At 38.6% G+C, this 22,933-nt stretch overlaps 1 protein-coding gene across 1 annotated transcript in view; it reads left to right on the top strand.

Annotated features, from left to right (window-relative positions):
- The first annotated feature begins 3,043 nt into the window (after nucleotides 1-3,043).
- Nucleotides 3,044-22,933, top strand: part of SEC62 (SEC62 homolog, preprotein translocation factor) — a 30,610-nt gene continuing 10,720 nt past the window's right edge. Inside the window, exons 1-6 of the mRNA XM_010382755.2 lie at nucleotides 3,044-3,163; nucleotides 12,240-12,348; nucleotides 13,580-13,685; nucleotides 19,099-19,303; nucleotides 19,555-19,647; nucleotides 22,690-22,750. Of these exons, the coding sequence (XP_010381057.1) occupies nucleotides 3,128-3,163; nucleotides 12,240-12,348; nucleotides 13,580-13,685; nucleotides 19,099-19,303; nucleotides 19,555-19,647; nucleotides 22,690-22,750 (610 nt within the window). The 5' untranslated portion in view covers nucleotides 3,044-3,127. The remainder of the gene's footprint in view (nucleotides 3,164-12,239; nucleotides 12,349-13,579; nucleotides 13,686-19,098; nucleotides 19,304-19,554; nucleotides 19,648-22,689; nucleotides 22,751-22,933) is intronic.

Here is a 22,933-nt window from a genome sequence, read left to right as displayed (position 1 = left end):
GGCAGACTGCTTGAGCCCAGGAGTCAGAAACCAGCCTGGGCAACATGGAGAAACCCGTCTTTACAAAAAATTTAAAAATTTAGGTGGGCGTGTTGGCATGACCTGTGGTCCCAGCTATTCAGGAGGCTGAGGTGGGAGAATCCCTTGAACTCGGGAGGCGGAGGTTGCAGTGAGCCAAAATTGCACCACTGCATTCCTACCTAGGCGACAGTGCAAGAAACTGTCTTCAGCAACAACAACAACAAAAAAATCCTCGTTTGGGAGAGAAATAACAGTCAAATAATAAGAGTAAAATTGCAAATTCAAAACCAAGTTGGAACTAGAAGTGGCTAGGAGAAACTCCTTACTACCACCATCAATGATACAGATGGTTTGCTGGGAAGATGATTTGAGCTATTTTTATATAAATATTAAATGGAAAGGAGACCGAAAATTTGACCCAGAAATCTGAGGTTATATGTGTGAACATTAGCCATCACTCATGCTGCTATACACAATGAGGAGTCATGGAAGGATTTTTAACAAAGGAATAGAAGGTCTGGAGTATAAAGAGCATAGAATTGAGGAGAACAATTAGGAGGCCATTGCAATACTAGTTCACATAGGTAATGATGAAGATTTGAACAAGGCAATAGCGTTGGGAATGATGAGGGAGGGAAAAATTCCAAACATCTCAGCTGTAGAATCAACAGGATTGGTGACTGACTGGCTGAAAGGCATGGTTGGGATACATCCAAGGTTTCTAGCATTAGTATTTGAGTGAACAACGATGCGGTTATTTGGGTTTTATAATAAAAGAGGCAGGTTTTGCTGGGGAAATGGTGATTTTTAGTTGGACATCCAGTGGAAATATTCAGAAGAAATCTGGAATTAAACATGAATGCAATATTCTGGAATTAATCTGTAAACAGAATGCACAAATAGAAGAGACAAGAGGAAGGTGAACATATAAAAACGATGGCCAGGAACATTTGAGAATTGGGTAAAAGGAGAGAAGCCAACGAGAAATGGGAAAGAAGTTGATATACATGCCAAAGAAGGAAAAGAAGTAAAGAAGAACAGTCAACATTGTCAAATACTGAGTAAGATGCTAGCTGAGAGAAGGTAAAATAATTCTTACTGGATGGTGGAGGTAAATTGTTGTAGTCTTAAGGAGTGAATGATGGTGAGAACAAGAGGACACTAAATTAAAGCTCTGCTGAAGAAAACAGTAAGGCAGTAACTTGAGGGTGAGTCATTGTCCATAAAGGATTTTTATTTCCCACCATAGTCCTAACCTAACATTTGACATCTATCTAGTAGGCACTCAATACCTACTGAATGCAATAATATTTTCATTTATAGACCAGGTCTATATAAAATGGTCCAGTGTTCTCCACATAAAACAACACAAAACAGATTGATCATTCTAGGTGGGTAGAGGGATTGAAGGAAATAAAGACATTTCATTTTCTATATCATGTTTTGGGTTAATTGGCAAGAATAATTACTTCTTTCTCACCCCATCTCTGACTATACACACACCTAAATTATAGATTATAGAGGAGAAAGGAATTAAATGACTCTCTTGAGACCAGAACTGCATAGTCCAAAAGAAAAAAATTTCAGCAATCTTACTTTATTAAAAAATTAGGCATCAAGATGCTGCAATTTGCCTTACTTACACATTTAATTGCTCTTAGGTTAGATATATAATATGGGAAACCTGGAAAAAATGTTTAATGGTATAATAAACGTTTACAACCTAACATTAAATGAAAAAAGCAGCTGCCATATTGCATATGATCTCAATTTGGGAAACACGAAAAAATACAAACACAAACACACATGCACACACACACAAAGTCGGAATAAATACTATAAGAAAATAAACTGAACGGTCACAATGGCTCACGCCTGTAGTTCCAGTTACTTAGGAGACAGAGACAGGTGGATTGTTTGAGCCCAGGAGTTCAAGACCGGCCTCGTAAACATAAGAAAACTCCATCTCCACAAAAAAAAAAGTAAAAATTAGCCAGGTGTGGTGGTGCATGCCTGTAGTCCCAGCTACTCAGGAGGCTGAAGAGGGAGATCAGTTGAGGAGTTCGGTGATGCAGTGAGCCGAGATTGAGCCACTGCACTCCAGCTTGGGCAATACAGAGGGAGACTCAGTCTCAAAAAAAAAAAAAGACAAGAAAGAAAGAACATCTTTCTTTTCTGAATTTTCCCAATTTTCTACAATTAAAAACGCTTTAAAGATTTCCATAAAGTCAGTCATGGGAATTTCTATCTAAGCACTTATCAGCAATTTAAGCTCCTTGTCTTTTGATCTAGGTGGCTCCAAAATAACAATAAAGGCTACAGTGATTGAAATTCACCAGACCTGAAATAGACTGCAGCCTTCTTCCTTCCCACCTTCTTAGAATCTTTGTCCTATTCATCTTCCTTACGCTTCCCTGGATTCTCTTACTTCTGGATTCTAACGGTGAGTTGTGAGAAGCGACGCGGAAAACGGAATGGAGACTCCAGCTTGTTTTAAACGAGCTGTATTACCCCGCACAGTGCAAGGGAAAAGATAATTGGCTCAGGTCTTGGCTCTGCCGTCTACCACCTGTGGAGCCTTAGACAAGTCAGTTCGTATCTCTGCCACTCAGCGGTCTCGGTCGTGTCATCTTTTACCTGGAATGTCATGAAATACACAGTACATTGCAGGAACTGCCTCAGGTAAAGACTTCTAGGATTCGGTAGGTCTCAGTCGATCCCTCTGAGAAAGGCCGCACCCTAAACGCACAGTCTCTGACTCTGAGGGGGTGGGGTCGGGGAAACTGCATTTTAATAGCTTCTCAGGTGATTCAGATGCTCAGTCAGGTTTGAGACACCAGGTCTCTTCCCAGCCCTCCTGTTCTCCGATCCACTTCTCCGCTTCCCCCAGGTCCTAACGATTCTCCAGTTCCCGCACAACAGGAGCGGAGGGAAGAGGGCAGAGAAAGCACCGCTAAGGACCGCAGGCCCAGCGGGACGGCCGACCTCCTCACTCCCCGGGCGCCAGCCGGCGGGTTACATAACGGGCCTCGGGGCGCGCTCTCGCGAGGTTTCCACCGCCCCCCTCCTCGTTCCACGTCAGAGGGAACCGGGCGGAGCGGCCAACATGGCGGAACGCAGGAGACACAAGAAGCGGATCCAGGTAGCAAAGCCGAGCTCTGGGCAGGGGGCTTCAGCGCGATGGAAAGTGGAAGGAGCGGGGAAAGCCCCCTAAAAGGGCGAGCGAAAGCAAGGGCGAGGTGGGGTGGGGTGGAGTTCCGCCGCGAGGCAGCTGGCTGCAGACTGCGTCGTTGTGAGGGGCCTGAGGGGGGGCGGTGTTGGCGACGGCGGAGACAGAGACAGAGGTGGTGGTGGAGCAGCAGGGTAAGGAGGGAGGCGCCGCGCTCGGAATCCGGCTGCGGGGGCGCGGCTGTGGCCTCGGAGTTCCTGTGGTCGCGCCGTCCGGGGCCTGACCTGGGAGGTCAGCCTTCTCCGGGGCGCAGACATTGACCCTTCCCGGGGCTCCTCCCCTGCCTTCACCCCATCCTCTGGCCTTAGCTGTCCTGAAATTAAGGCCACGGTAATTGGGGTAGCAGGAGGCGGCGGACTGACCTAAAGCAGTTGGTCCTTTGTGCGCATAGACCGTAAGGGAGAATGATCTGGACTTAAGTCAGCTGCCTCGGGGCCTAGGCAGCGATCTGCTCATCCAGATGTTCAGTTGCGTTGCTCTTCTTTCCCCTCAATATTATTAACTTAATAGTCCACTTGAAGCTTGCCAGCTTTTTTCCAGGCGACGTGGTGTAAACAACCACAACCTCGTTGGTGCTGCAACGAGCTGGTGGCGCCCAGAAACCCTTCACATGCCAGTGTGTCATCCTCGTAGTAACCTACATAACATCCCTGCCTCACTCCACATGCATGTCATTTGTGCATTTCTTCCTTGGGATTTTCCCTGGTTCTTGTTCTTTGCCAAGAGGATTAATTATGTAGAACATCTTGGACTCAGGATATTTATTAGTCGTCTCATCAGCTGATGTGCTGAGAAACCTTCATAAGGCCTCATAAATTGATCACATGTAGTAAATTGTTACTATAATCATAAATTGTTACACTCATCATTGCCTTTCTGTTCCTATTTCATTGCTTAGAATGATTTTTTCTTCCATTTTATCCCGTCTTTTTGTTTTTTGTTTTTTTTTTCAAGCTTATCGATTTATTGGCCTACACTACAGGTGTTTTGAGCTATACAAGTTAAAGTTCTTCTGGAAACTTTTTAAGTGCTGTGAAAAAGACACACGTGATCAATAAATTTGGAATTTTGGAATTTGGCAGAAATAAAGTAGTTCCGAATAGGGTACGGAAGGGAATTAGAAAGAGGCAGATTTCAAGTTCAGACAGATCAGACTAGGTCTTAAGATCAGTAGAAGTTTCTAATTATACTGTTCTTAATCTTTCAAGAGTTAGTGTTATTCCTCTGACGTGGGCATACAATATTTTATTAGATTGTGTATTGAAATTGTCTGTCAGATTTGTACTTACAGAACTTCTTAGATTTACACTTGACAGCACAATTTTATGCCCTTCAATACACATTGTTTTACAATTCCAGTTGCTTTTTAATATTGTTGTAAGGGTTATATAATTCACCTTTTGAATAGCTGCTCTTATTTTAGTTGTGATCTTATATTAAACAGAGGCTGTGGAGTAATGTGACAGTGGCAGAGAGCTCAAACTTGAGCCAGACTGCCTGTTTGTACCCCAGCTCCACCAATTATTGGCTGAGTAACTTTGAGCAAGTTAATTTTTACCTCACTTTCTGCATGTGTAAGAAGGGATATTTACCTCAAAAAAGAAAAAAAGAAAAAAGAAAAACTTTATGGTTGCTGTGAAAATAATAGGTGAGTCCACTTATTTATTAAAAGTTATTAAAAGTATTTGGCACATAACCCCTCCCTTCTATTCTACTCCTTACCCAGGATGAAGGATTTAGATTGGATTGTTATTTTGTTTTTTGTTAAGTACTCTTTGATATACTGAAGAAAGATTAGCAACCCTCAATTCAGTAAATAAACTGTTAGGTTGGGAGTTATGTAGAGTATAGCTGTTTACTTTCTATTATTTGAGGATCAATTATTAAAAACCTACTTGGCATACACAAAATTAAGTGACATTTATTTTTCTGTCCTTGAAATTTTCTACATGGCTGTGTAAAATGTTTGTGAGAGATCTTAGAGTACTGCTTTTATGCAGCCTAAGACACTTATGAAAATATACTAGCCTAGAAAATACCTCAGTTTTATCTTTCCAGATAATCAGAAGCTCTATAATCACTTGTGATAAAAAGATCAAATGTAATGAAAAGTTCAGAGTTTAACATACAAAAAAGATCCTGTTGTGGAATTTTTAGGCAAAAAAGTCTGTAATATCAGCCGAGTTTCTGTCATTTGTTGCTTGGTGTTTTATGTTCAGAAAGATGTTTACGTTTAGTGATTCAGTGATCTTTAATTGTAGTTTGCACATTGGGGAGAAATGTTTGATACAAACCGATAAGTTCAGGGTTTAAAACAAAAAGTAGCTAATTTGCTTTTTCTGTGTAATTCAGTGTAATTTCAGATTCTCGTGTCCCACTGAAGTTTCTAGCAAGAGGACTGTTGTCACATTTCCTTCTTGGACTCACATTACTGGTCACTGAAAACCAGAAGTGAGCTACATGTACTCATACAGTAACTACATATAGATGAACAATGTGCTGCTGCATACCAGTAGTTGATTTACAATCCTGGTATCAAGAAATTTTAGAGTTTAAAAGGATCTAGTACGGTTTGTTTGGAAGCCTTTTTCAGGAATTCAGTCTTACATGAAAGCAGAGTAGTGATCCTACAGCTTCCTGATCTTACCCAACACCCTCGTTTTTCAGATAAACTGAGGTCCAGTGAGGTTTTGTGACTTAATCCAGGATCATCAATCAAGATAGTAAAACCAGATTTAGACCAGGTCTTCTGATTCCCAACTGAATACTCTTTCCATGTCACAATAGATAAAAAATAAGTTGCTCTGAAATACTTTAATCCTGACTTCTTTATTATTGAATTGTACAATGTAAAGACAACATGATTTGTCCTTGCTAAAGAGGATCGTCCCATTCAGTATTCTGCTTATATGTAAAATATCCAGTTGAGTTTTGAGACATTTAAATGGCTAATTCTTAGAACTTTTATAACCCTCCATTACTTATTGTTGTTGCACCCATCTGTCTTCCTGGCAAGCAATAAAACCTTAGCATATTATGGGCTTATATGCTTAATTTCAGGACAAGGGAAGAAAAGAGAAAATTTAGGACTATATAGCCAGCTATACAGGTCTGATGTCTGACTCCGAATATTCTGAAGAGAAGGAACTCAGGAAGCCAGTCCTAAATCAGAAAACTCCCCCCAAAGACTTAATGGAGGGTTTTGCAGTTTAGCAAACCCATTGCTAAGGAAAGAATACAATAGAAGGGAGTTGGAGCTATTACAGGAGGGCACTGCTGTTGTCTAGATACTCTTGTACAGCTTTATTTGTATAGCACACTGTGTTACTAATGATTAAGGTCCCCTCCATCTTTTAGATTTTATTGTTAAACTACTATTTGTATTTTTCACAAATATTTTATGCTGCTTGAACCAAGCCTTTTTCTTTTTTGCTCAGTTCATGGTTGACAGATCAGCTAAGCTAATTTTTATTGGATGTAGTAATTTTTAAAAGTTCCTCTGTATCACAAATTCTGTAAGATTGATGCCCGTGGCATATTTACTCTTGATCTTTTATTTTTTTCTCAAAAAGGTTAAATATTGACTAAAATAACTTAGAAATGGCAAACTCTATTTTATCATAGTATTTTAGTGTTGCTGTATTTTAAAGTAAAACATAGTATTTATTAAAGAATTTTGTAAGAGTGTTCTAACCAAACTTCCAATTTAAATAATTTCGGATTTTAAGTTACAACACCCAAAGTATTGGTATTGGGTGCAAAGAAAGGAAAAGCGGTCCAGCCTAAATTTATTGACTCTTAGCTTCCTCATTTTAAGACAGTTGTGTTCATTCATTGAACTAAGAAGTTCTCTCCATTCATTTGAAGATTGATGGGTTGGTTTCTCTTTATTAGTGGGTGCTACTGTTCCCAAAAGGCCTTCACTTTGTTAGAAGTCTTCTAGGAAAGTTATAAAAATATTCTGTTTACATCAAAAGAAAAAGAGGGGAGGTACTGTGTTCCAACGTATAAACAGAAAGAAGGTAAAACTTTTGTACCCCCTTATGCTGCATCAGGAGAACAGTGAAAGTGAAGACTCCATGCATGTTGGATGTGGTGGCTTGTGCTTGTAATCCCAACTATCCGTTCATGTTCTCATGGTAGTCTTTTTTCTTATCTTTTTTTTTTTTTTTTTTTTTTTTAAAGAGACAAGGTCTCACTCTGGTGCCCAGGCTGGAATGCAGTGATGGCATCATAGCTCACTAGAGACTCAAACTCCTGGGCTCAAGTGATCCTCTGGCTGCAACCTCCCAACTAGCTGGGGCTACAGGTGTGCACCACCTCACCTAGCTAATTTTTTTAAAGTTTTTGTAGAGATGGAGTATCACTTTGTTACCCAGGCTGGTCTTAAACTCCTGGTCTCAGGCAGCCCACCTCGGCTTCCCAAAGTGGTGGGATTATAGGGATGAGCCGCTGAGCCCTGCCTCTCATGGTACTCTTCTACAGCAATTGGTCTTCCTGGTTTCAAAGCCCAAGCAATGGTACAAACTATATTGTTGCATTGAAGGCAGTCTACAATATGGATAAGTTATCATAAGTTAATAAATTGCAATACTTTAAGAAAGTATCGGCCGGGCGCGGTGGCTCAAGCCTGTAATCCCAGCACTTTGGGAGGCCGAGACGGGCGGATCACGAGGTCAGGAGATCGAGACCATCCTGGCTAATACGGTGAAACCCTGTCTCTACTTAAAAATACAAAAAACTAGCCGGGCGACGAGGCGGGCGCCTGTAGTCCCAGCTACTCGGGAGGCTGAGGCAGGAGAATGGCGTAAACCCGGGAGGCGGAGCTTGCAGTGAGCTGAGATCCGGCCACTGCACTCCAGCCTGGGTGGCAGAGCAAGACTCCGTCTCAAAAAAAAAAAAAAAAAAAAAAAAGAAAGTATCAATAAACAAGTTAATTCTATGTCTAGTTGGGAGAGATTATCCAAGTCCGTGTTTTCTCTTCCTTTCATTGCCACTTGGTAGTGCCTTTACAAAGGACAGGATGCAGTTTTGGAAGAGTTTGGTGAACTTGAAATTAATTGTTAAAATGAGATTTTTTAATTTTGTGCATACATATCAGATTCCCTATTGCATAATATGTAATTCTCAATTTTTATGTATCCTAATATTTAATCAGATTTTACATGTGATGCCTCTAGCAGCAGTAAGTAGATTAGTATATTTATGTCTGTATTCAGGAATAGTAGTGTTAGTATGAGTATATATGTAACATGCCTAAATTTGATATGGTCTTTCTCTACAATTACCTTCCTCCCAAAGTTCCTTTCTGTTGATAAAGTTAGAAATCTGACATCTTTACCTAGCCATTTTGTTTATCCTTTATCATTGAGTTGTATCTGTTCTACATTTGAAATGTTTCAAATATCTACATTTCTTTCCCACTTATAATCTGGTATCACACCACAATTTACTTGGATATTACAGTAGTCTTCCATCCGTTTCCCTGCCTTATGCATTTTTTTCCAGTTCATCCTACGCACAGCCACCAAAATCATGTCTAAATCATTTTTCTAATTATGTCCTATTCAGAAACTACTAGTGGTCTTTCTCCTGCTTACAGGATAAAGTAGAAATTTCCTCACCTACCTTGATGACTCTTTATTCTACTTTTACACACTTAATCTGCCAATACTTCCTAGCTTGTCTCTACTACAGCCAATTTTGTATCATTCTCAGCCACAATATTTATGGCTTTTCAATCAATTTACCCAAAACTGGTTCATCTTTCAAAATTTAGCTTCCTCTTCCAGTGTTCCTGTCCACATTGATAATCTCACTCCTACTTTGTGTGCTTTTACTTTGTTGCCAAGGCTGGAGTGCAGTGGCATGATCTTGGTTCACTGCAGCCTCAACCTCCCAGGGCTCAGATGGTCTTCCTACCTCAGCCTCCTGAGTAGCTGGAACGACACATGTGCACCACCTTTTTCTTTTTTTCTTTTTTTCTTTTTTTTTTTTTTTTAGTAGAGAAGGAGTTTCACCATGTTGCCCAGGCTGGTCTCAAGCCTGGTCTTCTGGGCTCAAGCAGTCTGCCTGCCCCAGCCTCCCAAAGTACTGGGATAACAGGCATGAGCCACCCCACCCATCCTACTTCGTGTATTTCAAAAATATTTTTTCTGCCTCTCTTTTCGTGAAATAAAAATTACTGCTTCTAATAGTTATGTAATAGAGTGTACATATCATGTCTTGCACATCTATGCTGTTAACTGTAGCATCCAGAGATGATAGGGTAAGTACTCTGTAAGTCCGAAAGAACAGGTCACGTTTATTCAGACTTCTCCCCCACAATTTTTAATCAAGCACCTCCCAGTAACAAGTTATTTAATTAGATCAGCTTTAAGTTGACAACAGATGTATCAGATGAGGAAAAAATTGAGCACGTGTGGTGTGATTATATAATAGAATTGGTTTTTATAAACCATTTATAGTAGTATTTTCAACTTTTATAGTATTACTTTTTCAGATGTATGGATATATAGAATATTATTTACTAATTGAGGCTCTGCGAAGTGTAGTGTATTTTATAAACAGAATTAAATATTACCATTTAATATACCTGATACCAACATATATTAATATATTTTAGTATGGTTTCAAAAATTTTAATGAGGAATTTTTACCTTTTATTATATCAGAAAGTATATTTTGCAGTCAGACCTCAAATAAATTGTTATGAATCTTGTAGATGTTCCTGAACTTAGAGTGTTAAATTTTTAATTTGCCATTTTTTAAGATTCTACTTTTTGGCTGGGTGTGGTGGCTCATGCCTGTAATCGTGGCACTTTGGGAGGCTGAAGCATGCAGATCACCTAGGTCAGGAATTCGAGACCAGCCTGGCCAACGTGGTAAAATCCCATCTCTACAAAAAATTAGCCAGATATGGTGGTGGGCACCTGTAATCCCAGCTACTCGGGAGGCTAAGGCACGAGAATCACTTGAACCCAGGAGGTGGAGGTTGCAGTGAGCTGAGATAGCACCATTGTACTCCAACCTGGGCGACAGCGCAAGACTGTGTCTCAAAAAAACCAAACAAACAAAAAAAGAAGATTCTACTTTTTGTGACACATATTTTCATATATAAAAGTTTTAATTTCATAAATACTTGATTTTTACAGTAGTCTTCTTTTGGGTTGAGTGGTTTGGGCTTTTAATTTTTATTTCCACAAATAGCCCACAGCTGGTAGTTGCAGACTGTAGAAATTGTATACCTGGTATGATCTTACACAGGTAATTGGCTACTGGAAGTAGAGGACTTGGGAAATACAAAGGAAGAAATGAGAGAAGTAGCTGCCAGGAGACTCAGTAACCAAAACACAAACCTCCACTTCATCTAACACATTATTCCTTTTTGGGATAAAATTAAACGTTTGTTGATTGTTCTTTATTTTCCTCAAACGTAACTGAATTCAGACTTATCTTAACTTTGGAAAAACCTGACATAGATAAGTTGGATAGATTCTTTTTTCTATTTTGCATCATTAGATTTTTTTCGCTTGAAACAACTGTGTTTAGCATTAATTCTTGGCATCTTAGATTCTTGCCAGATAATTTTTTACTATTATTTGGCATTTTATTCTTTAAAGAAGCAGACCTTCCTGAAATCATTCACATTTAGATTATATGTTGCTGGAAATATTGAATGTTCTGTGTATTATGCTTAAGCATGTAATTAAAGACAGTAATTAGGAACAGTGCATTTGTTTCAGTAGCTTACAGCAATAAGACAACTTTTGAAAGTTTATACATAAGATGTATACAAAGATAGACAGCCTTCATTGTCTTCAGTACGTGAGCAGGGAAAATAAGTTCACAGGAGGAATTGTCAAAGAACTTCAGAATGAAAGGGAATACAGGGAAGATAGGGAATGAGAAACAATAAAGAAAATAATAGAAAATTTGGGAAAAGGTACAGAAGAAAGAAAGCAGAGAAGGACTAAAACAGCCTTTCCAAAATGACTCTTTGTCAGTGCACTTCTGTTAATCACTTCTTCAAATGAGATAGTAATATCTCTTTTTGCATTTTTTATTTTTGCCTCATCCTTACTGGAGAAGAGGAGAAAGACAGTCCCAGGAGTGTCTGGTATCTGCAACCACAGTGGGAAAGCAAAGAGAATACAAATTGTCATTGTCTCAGTAGTTCTTATGGCTACCACACTGGGGCAGCTGTCATTGATTAATTTGAGAACTCCTCCTGCAATCTGTTGTCCATTGTTCAGGGTACCTATCTTTGGCTGTTATTTTAACATTTATTTATGACATTTGTTTCTACTTACTTTGACATTTGGGTACTCACTACTGGCAACATCTTATCTTTTTAATTACTGCCTTGTGGCTTATAAAAAGAGACTATAGGCGAGCAGCGGTGGCTCATGCCTGTAATCCCAGCACTTTGGGACGCTGAGGCCAGCAGATCACTTGAGGTCAGAAGTTCAAGATCACCTGGCGAAACCCTGTCACTACTAAAACTACAAAAATTAGGTGGACATGGTGGCAGGCACCTGTAATCCCAGCTACTCAGGAGGCTGAGGCGGGAGAATTGCTTGAACTCAGGAGGCAGAGGTTGCAGTGAACTTAGATCGCACCACTGCACTCCAGCCTGGGTGCCAGAGTAAGACTCCATCTCAAAAAAAAAAAAAAAAAAGACCATATAAGAATGAAAGTGAGCTGGTACAAAGTAGTTATCATTGTGGAAAAAACAACTCAAATGCCTCATAGTCGAAGCCGAGAAGCAGAAAGGCTTTGCCTCTATCAACTTATATTTGAAAAATGTAGTTTCTTTAAATCTCCATTTTGTCTTTTGAACACATTATCAGTTCTGCTCCAGGGAAAGCTTGAAAGCAAAGCCTGTACTCCACTTGAAAAGATTCATAAAATAGATTTGTAAATTATTCTTCAGCGCGTGGATTTCTCAAGTAAATGATTATACTAAATTAATATTCATATGTTGCAGGAAGTTGGTGAACCATCTAAAGAAGAGAAGGCTGTGGCCAAGTATCTTCGATTCAACTGTCCAACAAAGTCCACCAATATGATGGGTCACCGGGTTGATTATTTTATTGGTAGGATTATATCAGTAAAATCATATTAGTGTACATATCTTGTGAAGTTAACCTACATTTGGGATATGTAGAAGTTTTAAAAGTGCTTTCCAAATGTGATTGTTCTGGTGATGGGCATATGGCAGTTGATTATTCTGTTCTTTCCTTTTATGATTGAAAATGTCTATAATTAAAAAAACATGTTTTCTAATAACTATTGTTGGAAATTTTTTTAAATAGGATTTATTTTCAGTGTTTTAAAATACTACCTTTTGTTTAGATAGTATGTGTACTTGGAACTAAGAGCTTTGGCTTTTTTCCCCCGAACAATGTCATTATAAGCTGATGTCATTTATAACACCAGAGCTTCTAAGTAGGGGTTGAGTTTGCCTTTCTCATCAATTAAAAGTGAATTGCAGCTGGGTGTCGTGGCTCACACCTATAGTCCCAACACTTTGGGAAGCCAAGGCAAGAGGATTACTTGAGGCCAGGAGTTCAAGACCAGCCTATGCAACACAGTGAGACCCCCATCTCTGCAAAAAAAAATTAGATGAGTATGATGGCATGTGCCTCTGAAGTGAGAGGATGGCTTGAGCCCAGGAGTTAGAGGCTGAAGTTAACTATGATCCCACCACTGTACTCCAGCCTGGGTGACAGAGCAAGAACCTGTCTCTTAGAAGAAAAAAAAAACTAAATTGCCAGTAGAGAGGAAAATTCCTTTATTGTCTCTCTCTTTAGTGTTATTAATGATTTGACATTCATTACAACTTTAAAAAAGTAGATATGCTAATCTCTTCAGATAGTATGTTTAGCTGTTTCTTGTGACAGCAGTAGATTGTTGACAGAGCTTCTTCCTCAGTGTATTAGAGTAAATAAAACTTGATGAGAATTTTTATTACTTGCAGGGAGCAGAGAATATTTTGGTTTATCTACATATCCTTGTGATTAATAAGAGTGATAGTTACATACAGATATTTTAAATTTTTGAATATTTCCCCATTAATTTATCTTGCTTTAGTTGATATTTCTGAATGCCATTATTTCCCAACATTACTTTTAAAAGATACTTAATATATTTCACAAGTTGAGGTTTTGGGGAACTATTAATCATGATCATGTTAGATTTAATTTTCTGTTGAGTTTGGTTTTCTTTTTTGTTGCCAGAGTGTTGAAATTTCACTTTGTAAAATATTATTTAGATAGACGTAAATTCCCATGTATACTAAATTTAAATAATGAATTTTTTCTTCAGCTTCAAAAGCAGTGGATTGTCTTTTGGATTCAAAGTGGGCAAAGGCCAAGAAAGGAGAGGAAGCTTTATTTACAACCAGGGAGTCTGTGGTTGACTACTGTAACAGGTACTGTTTATTTCTTAGTGAAGAATAACATAATAATTTTAAATTTTATTCGTAGTTCTGAAGCTCCTTACATCATTAAAAGTAGTGATACTACAACATAACTCAAATATAGTTTTCACATGTAACCTGATTTCTTTAGTACCTTTGGAAATGTGTTTGGTATTAGAGTATTATACTTTTAACTGTATATAATTTTTATTTATGTTTTATTACTTTTATATATTTGTGAGCCCTACTGAAGGGTCAGCAACAAAAATCATATACCAGTGCCTACAGTAGAAAAGGAAGTTCTTTCTTTTATAGAGCAAATTGGTTGGGGAGTCTTTTTTTCAAAACTTGCAGGAATTCCTATTAGCTGTGTTACCGCTATTTTTTTAGTGCCTGCACTCTGAGCCATAAGCAGCATACCCTTTCCTATTTGGTTCAGTGTTTGCTAATGTAGTATTCTAAAATCAAGGCAGCTGCAACATCTACCTTGTCTTTTTCTGAGAATTTCAAGATGAAATACAGCTAATTCAGTAATGTATCATATATTTTTCGTAATAGATTTTTTTCTGTTTTGAAAAAACTTTTGATGGTGAGTGGTTTACCTAAAAGATAAAGTCACCTTCCTTTTGGAAAGAAGTATGCTGGTTTTTCTTTCCATTTTTTTCTTTTTTTCTTGGTTTACTTAATACTAAGCATTTTCTTAATATATGTTAACTAAATTTTGTTTTCATAACACTAAAGCTTATCTTTGGGGATTTTAGATTATTTAATGTGTACTAATATTTTATTTAATGGCACCTAAAGTATCAGCCACCTAAGAACCCTCTTAAAAACCACTATTTCACCACCTGGTTTCTTAAGCTGTCAAGTCAAAGAATTATTGAATATTTCTTAAAATTCTTAGTTGCCAAAGACTAGAGGTTACTAACAGACCTTTTAGAAACAATAGGTTTCGGCCGGGCGCAGTAGCTCACGCCTGTAATCCTAGCACTTTGGGAGACTGAGGCAGGCGGATCACGAGGTCAGGAGATGGAGACCATCCTGGCTAACACAGTGAAACCCTGTCTCTACTAAAAATACAAATACTGTCTCCTCCAACAAAATGAAGATGCATTTAATGGAGCTATTAGATCTGTAAGCCCAAATCTCTGAGTAGAGTGGCCAGTGTGAATCCACATTTTTTGGCTTTTTAGGAGCCTTGGTACTTTGTTATTTGAAAAGCTCGAAAGACCTGAGTACGGAGAGTGTCCAAAGATACTCGATTTTCATTGTATATGCTCTTCCCACTGACGTCAGATTGAGTCCTTTCTGCACTAAAATAAATGAGAGTAGCATAACTTTAAGGTCTCCAGAGCCACTTCTTACACAACCGTAGAGTCTTGTTGGCCAGTCCTCATGAGTTGCTGCCCAGTAGCAGACAAAATCACAAAGGGACTCTTGTCCAGTTTCTTTTTTTCTCTTTCTGGCATCCTCCAATACTGTCAGTTTTTCTGAAGCAGCTAAGTGGCATGAGGGAGTCTGAGGAAAAACAAAATAGGAAAATGTAGGATGATAAAACAATCTTTTCTAATGTGATCTATACCTTTTTATGGGCTATATCATGAATGAACTCATACATATTAGGTTAAGTCTCCACAAGACTTTGTATCGCTGACCCCCAATCCAGTTATGTCGTCCTCGGTCTTGTGCACATGCCACACTCATCTTCTCTTCTGGTCTTACTCCTATGATAACTTGCCACTTTGCCTAAATGGTTCTCTTTCCTCTGTCCCATGTGCCTCTCAAAATCACAAACAAATCCCTCAAGTCCTTCCTCTACCATGTACTCTTCCCGAGGCCCTCCAGCCTTCATCAGCCTTTGTATCTAAAGGTCTGAGTTTATCACATTAGTACCTCCCAGTTTGGCCCTTACTATTTTAGAATTGCTACATATGTGTTATTTTTTTTTAAATCTCCTCCCAGCTAAATCTGAAAACAATTGTAAGACTGTTTTATACTTTATTGTAACTCCATAACAATTACCACAGTGTGAGCACTTAATAAAAACCCACCTTTGCCACATTGGTGAAAGTCCCCAACATGTCTGGCATTTAATAAATGTTTGTTAAATCTGAAAAAAGATGGAGTTGAGGGGAAAAAATACAGAAGCAATTTTTAAAACTTTTTAGAGCTGTTTTAAAACCACTTACTCAACAAATATTCTAGGCTCCAGGAATACAATCATGACTGTGACTTGGTCCCTACATCAGAACATCCTCTGATCTGTTAGGGAAGATTTATAACTAATTACAATGGGTGTGTTCTATAAGGAAGAGAGAGATGGTGAAACTACGAAGAATGACATCACAAAGAAAATGTTTTAAGTAAATTTTGAAACATAAATAGGTGATTACCCAACAAACAAGAGAATAAAGGAAATTCATTCCAAGCAAAGGGCATAGAACACACCAAGATAGGAAAGTTTGAGTAGTTCTGTAAAAATGTCAGAGAGCTTTATGTTAGTAATGTGTTCTATACCATGTGTTTAAAGCCAAATGGAGGCTCTGATATTATACAGATGTTAATGTCAGTCTCACCTTTTGACCTAATTGTGAAATTATTTTCAACACAATTTAACTGAAAGTTAATAGTCTAGTTTTCTTTCATGGGGGTGGGCAGCAGTGCAGGAAAGTTGACAGAAGCAGATGATCCTGCTGTTTCTATTGCCTTCTGTATCTACTCATCAGGGAAAAGACTTTTTTCTTTTTTTTTTTTTTTTGAGATGGAGTCTTGCTCTGTCACCAGGCTGGAGTGCAGTGGCGCGATCTCGGCTCACTGCAAGCTCCGCCACCCAGGTTCACACCATTGTCCTGGGACTACAGGCACCCACCACCACGCCCGGCTAATTTTTTGTATTTTTAGTAGAAATGGGATTTCACCGTGTTAGCCAGGATGGTCTCGATCTCCTGACCTTGTGATCCACCCGCCTCAGCCTCCCAAAGTGCTGGGATTACAGGCGTGAGCCACCACGCCTGGCGGAAAAGGCTTTTTTCTACTAAAGTTGCATTGTTTGTTTTTAAAATTATTTCTTTATTAAGAATAATTTTTTCCAATAAAGTAAATTTAAGAAAATGGGAAATGTTGCAAATGATTTAGAAGAAAATCCAAATTACTAATAATGTTGCTTCATAGATAGCCCCATTACCATTTGAGAATATATGCTTCAGGTACCTGTATGTGTACACATGTACTCTTAATATGTGGACATGTATATGAACTGCATTATAAAATGCTGGTTTTTCAATTAACATATGATAAACAGGATGTATTTTTATTTTCATTTGTAGTGGTTCCTGATAGGAAATCTGGAAATCACATAAGTGCACAAAGAAAAGTAGAATATATTTTCATTGCAGATTTTTTTGTAAGACATTCTGAAGAAGAGTAAAAACTACAGGACTGCAATTCATTTTCAAATATCCCACTACTATTCTTTTTTTTTTTTTTTTTTTTTGAGACGGAGTCTCACTCTGTCGCCGGGGCTGGAGTGCAGTGGCCGGATCTCAGCTCACTGCAAGCTCTGCCTCCCGGGTTTACGCCATTCTCCTGCCTCAGCCTCCCGAGTAGCTGGGACTACAGGTGCCCGCCACCTCGCCCGGCTAGTTTTTTGTATGTTTTAGTAGAGACGGGGTTTCACAGTGTTAGCCAGGATGGTCTCGATCTCCTGACCTCGTGATCCGCCCGTCTCCGCCTCCCAAAGTGCTGGGATTACAGGCTTGAGCCACCGCGCCCGGCCCCCACTACTATTCTTAAATCCCACTTTGTACTCCTAAGTAGTTAATCATTAAGGTCTCATTTCAGATTCTTGTTTGTTTATATATGTATATGTATTCATAGCAGATACGATTAGTATTTTAGGGGGCACTTTGAACATTTGCACAATTATATGCACAATCATATTTGCAGAATTTAAAAATAGGTCTTCTGAATAAGTAGTATGGGCCAAATGAGGAAACCTAGAAATTAGCTTTGTGGAAGTGCTCATAGGCTGGACCTAATTGGGGAGCAGATGGAAGCCCAGCCAGGCAGGTAAAACACAGGTGCTTCAGGGGACTGAACACAATGACAAAAAGAAGTGGTTATCTGGGCAGGAAGAAAGCATCTAGTTAAAAAGTGCTGCAATGTGCTGGAGCAGGCACCAGTGAGGTGTAAGTAGAAAGGTAGCTAGATAGTCACCATTAGCAGGCACCAGTGGTGGTGGTGAGACCTAGCTTCTAGATCGTATTGTGGTAGTTGTACACTATCAAAGCAGGAATGAAGAAACCAGTCAGGAATTCTGAAACTAGAACATGAGATTTGAAAAAGTGACTTTTAGATGACAAAAATAAGGGCAACCCAGTTTCTTGAGTAGGATTATAAGGTTAAAGAGAAACTACCAAGCAAGGTTGACTTAATTTGGGGTAAGATAAAAAATGAATAAAGCAAGGATCTCTCTCTTAAGAAGTTTACCGTCTAGTGAAGGAGCAAACAACTATAACAAATTATATAGTGAGTTAGAAGATAAGTGCTATGGATAGGATAACAGGAAACGAGAGAATGGGAAGGTGGGCTTAGGTTTTAAACAGAGTAGTTGTGGTTGAGAGAAAATGAAGAAAGTGAGGGAATGAAACAAAAGGACATGCTTATTTGGGGGAAGAACATTCTAAGGAAAGGGAACAGCTGGTGTGAAGGCCCTAAGGTGAGAATATGAAATATAATAATAACTGCTAAAAAGAGAAGAACAATCTATTTAGAGAGAAAGTAGTGAAATCAGGAATGCATCATGTTTTGCCAAATATATTGCACATTTTTCAATTTGATGCTGTGCAAGTCCTTTTCAGAAAGAGTCCAAAAATCTCACCTTAGTATATTTAATCATTACTTAATTGAAGATAATCATTACAGTGGCAGACTGAATTGTAAAGTTCTTGGAGAAAAAAGAACATGAAGAGAGCTGAAAAGACATTATTTGGATCAATCAAATCATCACTTTTAATCTGTTAACATTTCTTAAACTGTTTATTTTCTCCATTCTTTATTATGTCAGCTCTTGCATTTGAGACTTAACATAAAGTGAAGCTGAGTCTTGATTACTCTAAATGAACCCAGAAAGAGTCTTTATACGGATAATCTCAAACCTATAATCTCTTTTATAATTAAGTTACATCATTAAAAATGAAAATTATATTGAATATCACTGAGTTTTGACAACTTTTATATAATTGACTGTAAAGTTTTTTGATTTAGTGGTATCGCTGACTACTTTTTCACGGGCATACTAGTTGTAATTTCTCTTATGTTTGCTAATTTATGTCTTCCTTTGCTTATTTTATTCAGGTCTTGATATTTTTGCTTTTTGGTCTATATCTATATTGGGAGTGTAATGCCATACCTGTTTTTCCCAAAGGCTTTTAAAGAAGCAGTTTTTTCACCGGGCCCTAAAAGTAATGAAAATGAAATATGATAAAGACATAAAGAAAGAAAAAGATAAAGGAAAAGCTGAAAGTGGAAAAGAAGAAGATAAAAAGAGCAAGAAAGAAAATATAAAGGAAGAGAAGACAAAAAAAGAAAAAGAGAAAAAAAAGGATGGTGAAAAGGAAGAACCCAAAAAGGTGAGTTAATCTAAAATTAAGTAAACATTTAAAAATCATTATGTGCACATGATCATTACTGGCCTATGAGCATATTTAAATATTATGCAATACCCACCTGAGATAACTATATTAGAGTTATTATAAATACCATGGTTGAGAATTCTTATTTCTGTGCTACAAATAGTCAGTGAAAATTTTTTGACTGTATGAACGTCATTTCTTGCTTGCTTGTAAGTATTATTTCTTCTATTCAACTTGTGTTTTCATAGGAGGAAACTCCAGGAACTCCTAAAAAGAAGGAAACTAAGAAAAAATTCAAACTTGAGCCACATGATGATCAAGTTTTTCTGGATGGAAATGAGGTGAGAGTAAGCCTATAACTAGAAGTTCAGTTTTCTATAGGAGTTTTTAGAAACATGTTTGATGCCTTCACTAATAAAAGGAAAAATTTTGAGAAATCTTATCATGTACTTAAATATATAAAAGCTACTCTATTTTTAAAAGTCAATAATTTCTCTGATTTAGATTTTTAAAAGTCAGATTTGACTGTGAGTGACAGGAAACCTGAAATAAAAACATCTTTTTTTTTTTTTTTTTTTTTTTTTGAGACGGAGTCTCACTCTGTCGCCCAGGCTGGAGTGCAGTGGCGCAATCTCAGCTCACTGCAAGCTCCACCTCCCAGGTTCACGCCATTTTCCTGCCTCAACCTCCCAAGCAGCTGGGACTACAGGCGCCCGCCACCACGCCTGGCTAATTTTTTTTTGTATTTTTAGTAGAGACGGGGTTTCACTGTATTAGCTAGGATGGTCTCCATCTCCTGACCTGGTGGTGATCCACCCGCCTCGGCCTCCCAAAGTGCTGGGATTACAGGCGTGAGCCACCACGCCTGGCCAAAACCTGAAAGAAAAGTATCTTAATACAAAATAGATGCATATTTCTTTCTCATCAGTGAAATCTATAGGTAAGCTGTACAGATATGTCAGCTCCATGGTGGATCCCAGCTCTTCTTTTCTCCTCTGTCTGAGGCTTCTAGCTAAGGTTACCTCATGGTCCAAAATGACTGCCAACCTTATATCTACATCGAAAAGAGGAAAGGAGGGTGAAGAATATGTCTCCTCTTTAAGGAGACCACTTTAAGGACACTGTCCAGAAAGCTGGCAATTTCATTTCTGCTTGAATTCCATTGACCAGAACATAGTCACATGGTCATGCATACGAGAAGTAAAATCTTGGAAATGCACTTTTTATACAGGGTGATTATTTGCCTAGCTAAAATGTAGGGTTTCCATTATTATCAAAGAAAACAAGAGCAGAATAGGAGATACCTACAAGTCTCTATCTCTTACAGAATGTAAGTCAGACACATCACTTGAGGGGCTTAAAATTTTTAACATTACTTGATGCTTTGTGCTTATCATTTGTAATGGAATATTTGTATGGTGGTAGCCTTCCATAAAGACTGCTTAATTCAGTCACTTCACCAGTACATAAACATGAGTTATATACTGGGCATTGAACTGTTACGAATTTTAGGATATCCGTTCCTGCTATACCTATACAAAAGTAACATCTATAAAGTCGTGGCTCCTAGGCTGTGTGTTTGAAATTCTTACTTGCATGAGACTATCTAGAGTAGGATTGTGGGGGAGGATTATATATTTATAATAAACTGTCCTCAGGTGACTCTGATGTGAACCCCTGGTTAAGAATCATTGTAATAGAAAACTGTAGGTCTTTCTTGGCCAGGCGCGGCGGCTCACGCCTGTAATCCCAGCACTCTGGGAGGCTGAGTCGGGCGGATCACGAGGTCAGGAGATTGAGACCATCCTGGCTCACATGGTGAAACCCCGTCTTTACTAAAAAATACAAAAAATTAGCCGGGTGTGGTGGCAGGTGCCTGTAGTACCAGCTACTCGGGAGGCTGAGGCAGGAGAATGGCGTGAACCTGGGAGGTGGTGCTTGCAGTGAGCCGAGATTGCGCCACTGCACTCTGGCCTGGGCGACAGTGCGAGACTCCATCTCAGGGGGAAAAAGAAAGAAAACCTTTGGTCTTTCTTAATGTGAAGGCTCAAATGCCCTCACTTAAACATTGGGCATCAGCTATGTGCCAGACATTTTTATAGGCGTTGGGAATAGCTTGATAAATAGGATAAAATCTCATGATCTAGCAAGGATACAGGCACTTAAACATGTTAGTATAGTACAGTGTGGTAAGCATTAATGGTGCGAGAGCACAAATTAGGAACAGTTAATTTAGTCAGGAAGGATAAGAAGGGTCTAAAGGACACTTGAGCTTAGATGACTGGCAGATTGCCAGGTGTACCAGGAAGGAGTTTAGGTCTATTGGGGAAGGAAGCAGCCTGAGCAAAAGCATGGGTGCTTGCTATCCTGAAAAGCAAGCACCCATGGGAAGAGTACTGTTATTTATAGTAACTAAGAAATAAAACTGAGTTTTGTGGATGAATGATCAAATGAGTTCCGATCTGAATGAAGTAAATTTCTGTTGTATAAAATAATAGTCTGATAAAAGGAAGGAGCCACTACTTCATAAGCTTTGAAGTAGTGGTTCCCAGCTTATGGGCCCTCCATGGAAGAGTGGGCAATGAAATTATTACAGTCATAGAAACTATGTTCACCAAGCATGATCTTTAATAATTGTTCTTTGTGTCTTATCAGGAGAGAAAAGGGTGGAGTTGAGAGATACTGGATCTGTGATAGGGCCTGGCTGGAATCTATCTTAACTGTGCTTTTATCCCAAACTGGTTCATCATTACATTAGGGACAAATTAAGGTTGACAGTTGCTGGTGTTTTGTTTGAATAAATAATGATTTGCACACATTAACAATTTTTTTTCCCCCCAAGACAGAGTCTTGCTGTGTCACCCAGGCTGGAGTGCAGTAGTGTGATCTCAGCTCACTGCAACCTCTGACTCCCGGGTTCAAGCAATTCTCCTGCCTCAGCCTCCCGAGTAGCTGGGATTACAAGCGTCCACCACCACACCTGCCTAATTTTTGTATTTTTAGTAGAGACAGGGTTTCACCATGTTGGCCAGACTGGTCTCGAACTCCTGACCTCCAGTGATCCACCTGCCTTGGCCTCCAAAGTGCTGGGATTATAGGCGTGAGCCACCAAGCCTGGCCAGACAAATTTTTAAATGTATGTAAGAACATACAAATTTACTTAAGTGCTTTATAGAATTTATAGTTTTCCTATAATCATTTTCTAGTGCCAGAAGAACCACTACTGCTGAAGGAAAGATCTTTGAAATTTATTACCTTAGAAAGTACTTCTCATACGTTAAGAGGTTGATGACTGCTTTAGGGGACCTAAAATGTAGAATTAAGCGTTACTTTCTAATGTGACATTAGAACTTTTAAGCACTGAGGTTTCTTGATTCTTCTAGGTGTATGTATGGATCTATGACCCAGTTCACTTTAAAACATTTGTCATGGGATTAATTCTTGGTAAGTAGTGAGCTGTTAGTAGCTTTAAAGTGCAATCTAAAATTTAGAAAACAATATGCAGATACTATAAAAGAAAATGTTCCTAAATTTAACATAAAATAGTTGTCATTTTAAAAATACTTTAAAGTCAGAAGGTAAATAATAAACTAAGGAAAATATTTGAAACACATTAAAACAAAGATC

The sequence above is a fragment of the Rhinopithecus roxellana genome, chromosome 1 (assembly GCF_007565055.1).
Source record: "Rhinopithecus roxellana isolate Shanxi Qingling chromosome 1, ASM756505v1, whole genome shotgun sequence".
NCBI lineage: Eukaryota > Metazoa > Chordata > Mammalia > Primates > Cercopithecidae > Rhinopithecus > Rhinopithecus roxellana.
This window is presented reverse-complemented; position numbering and strand designations above follow the sequence as displayed.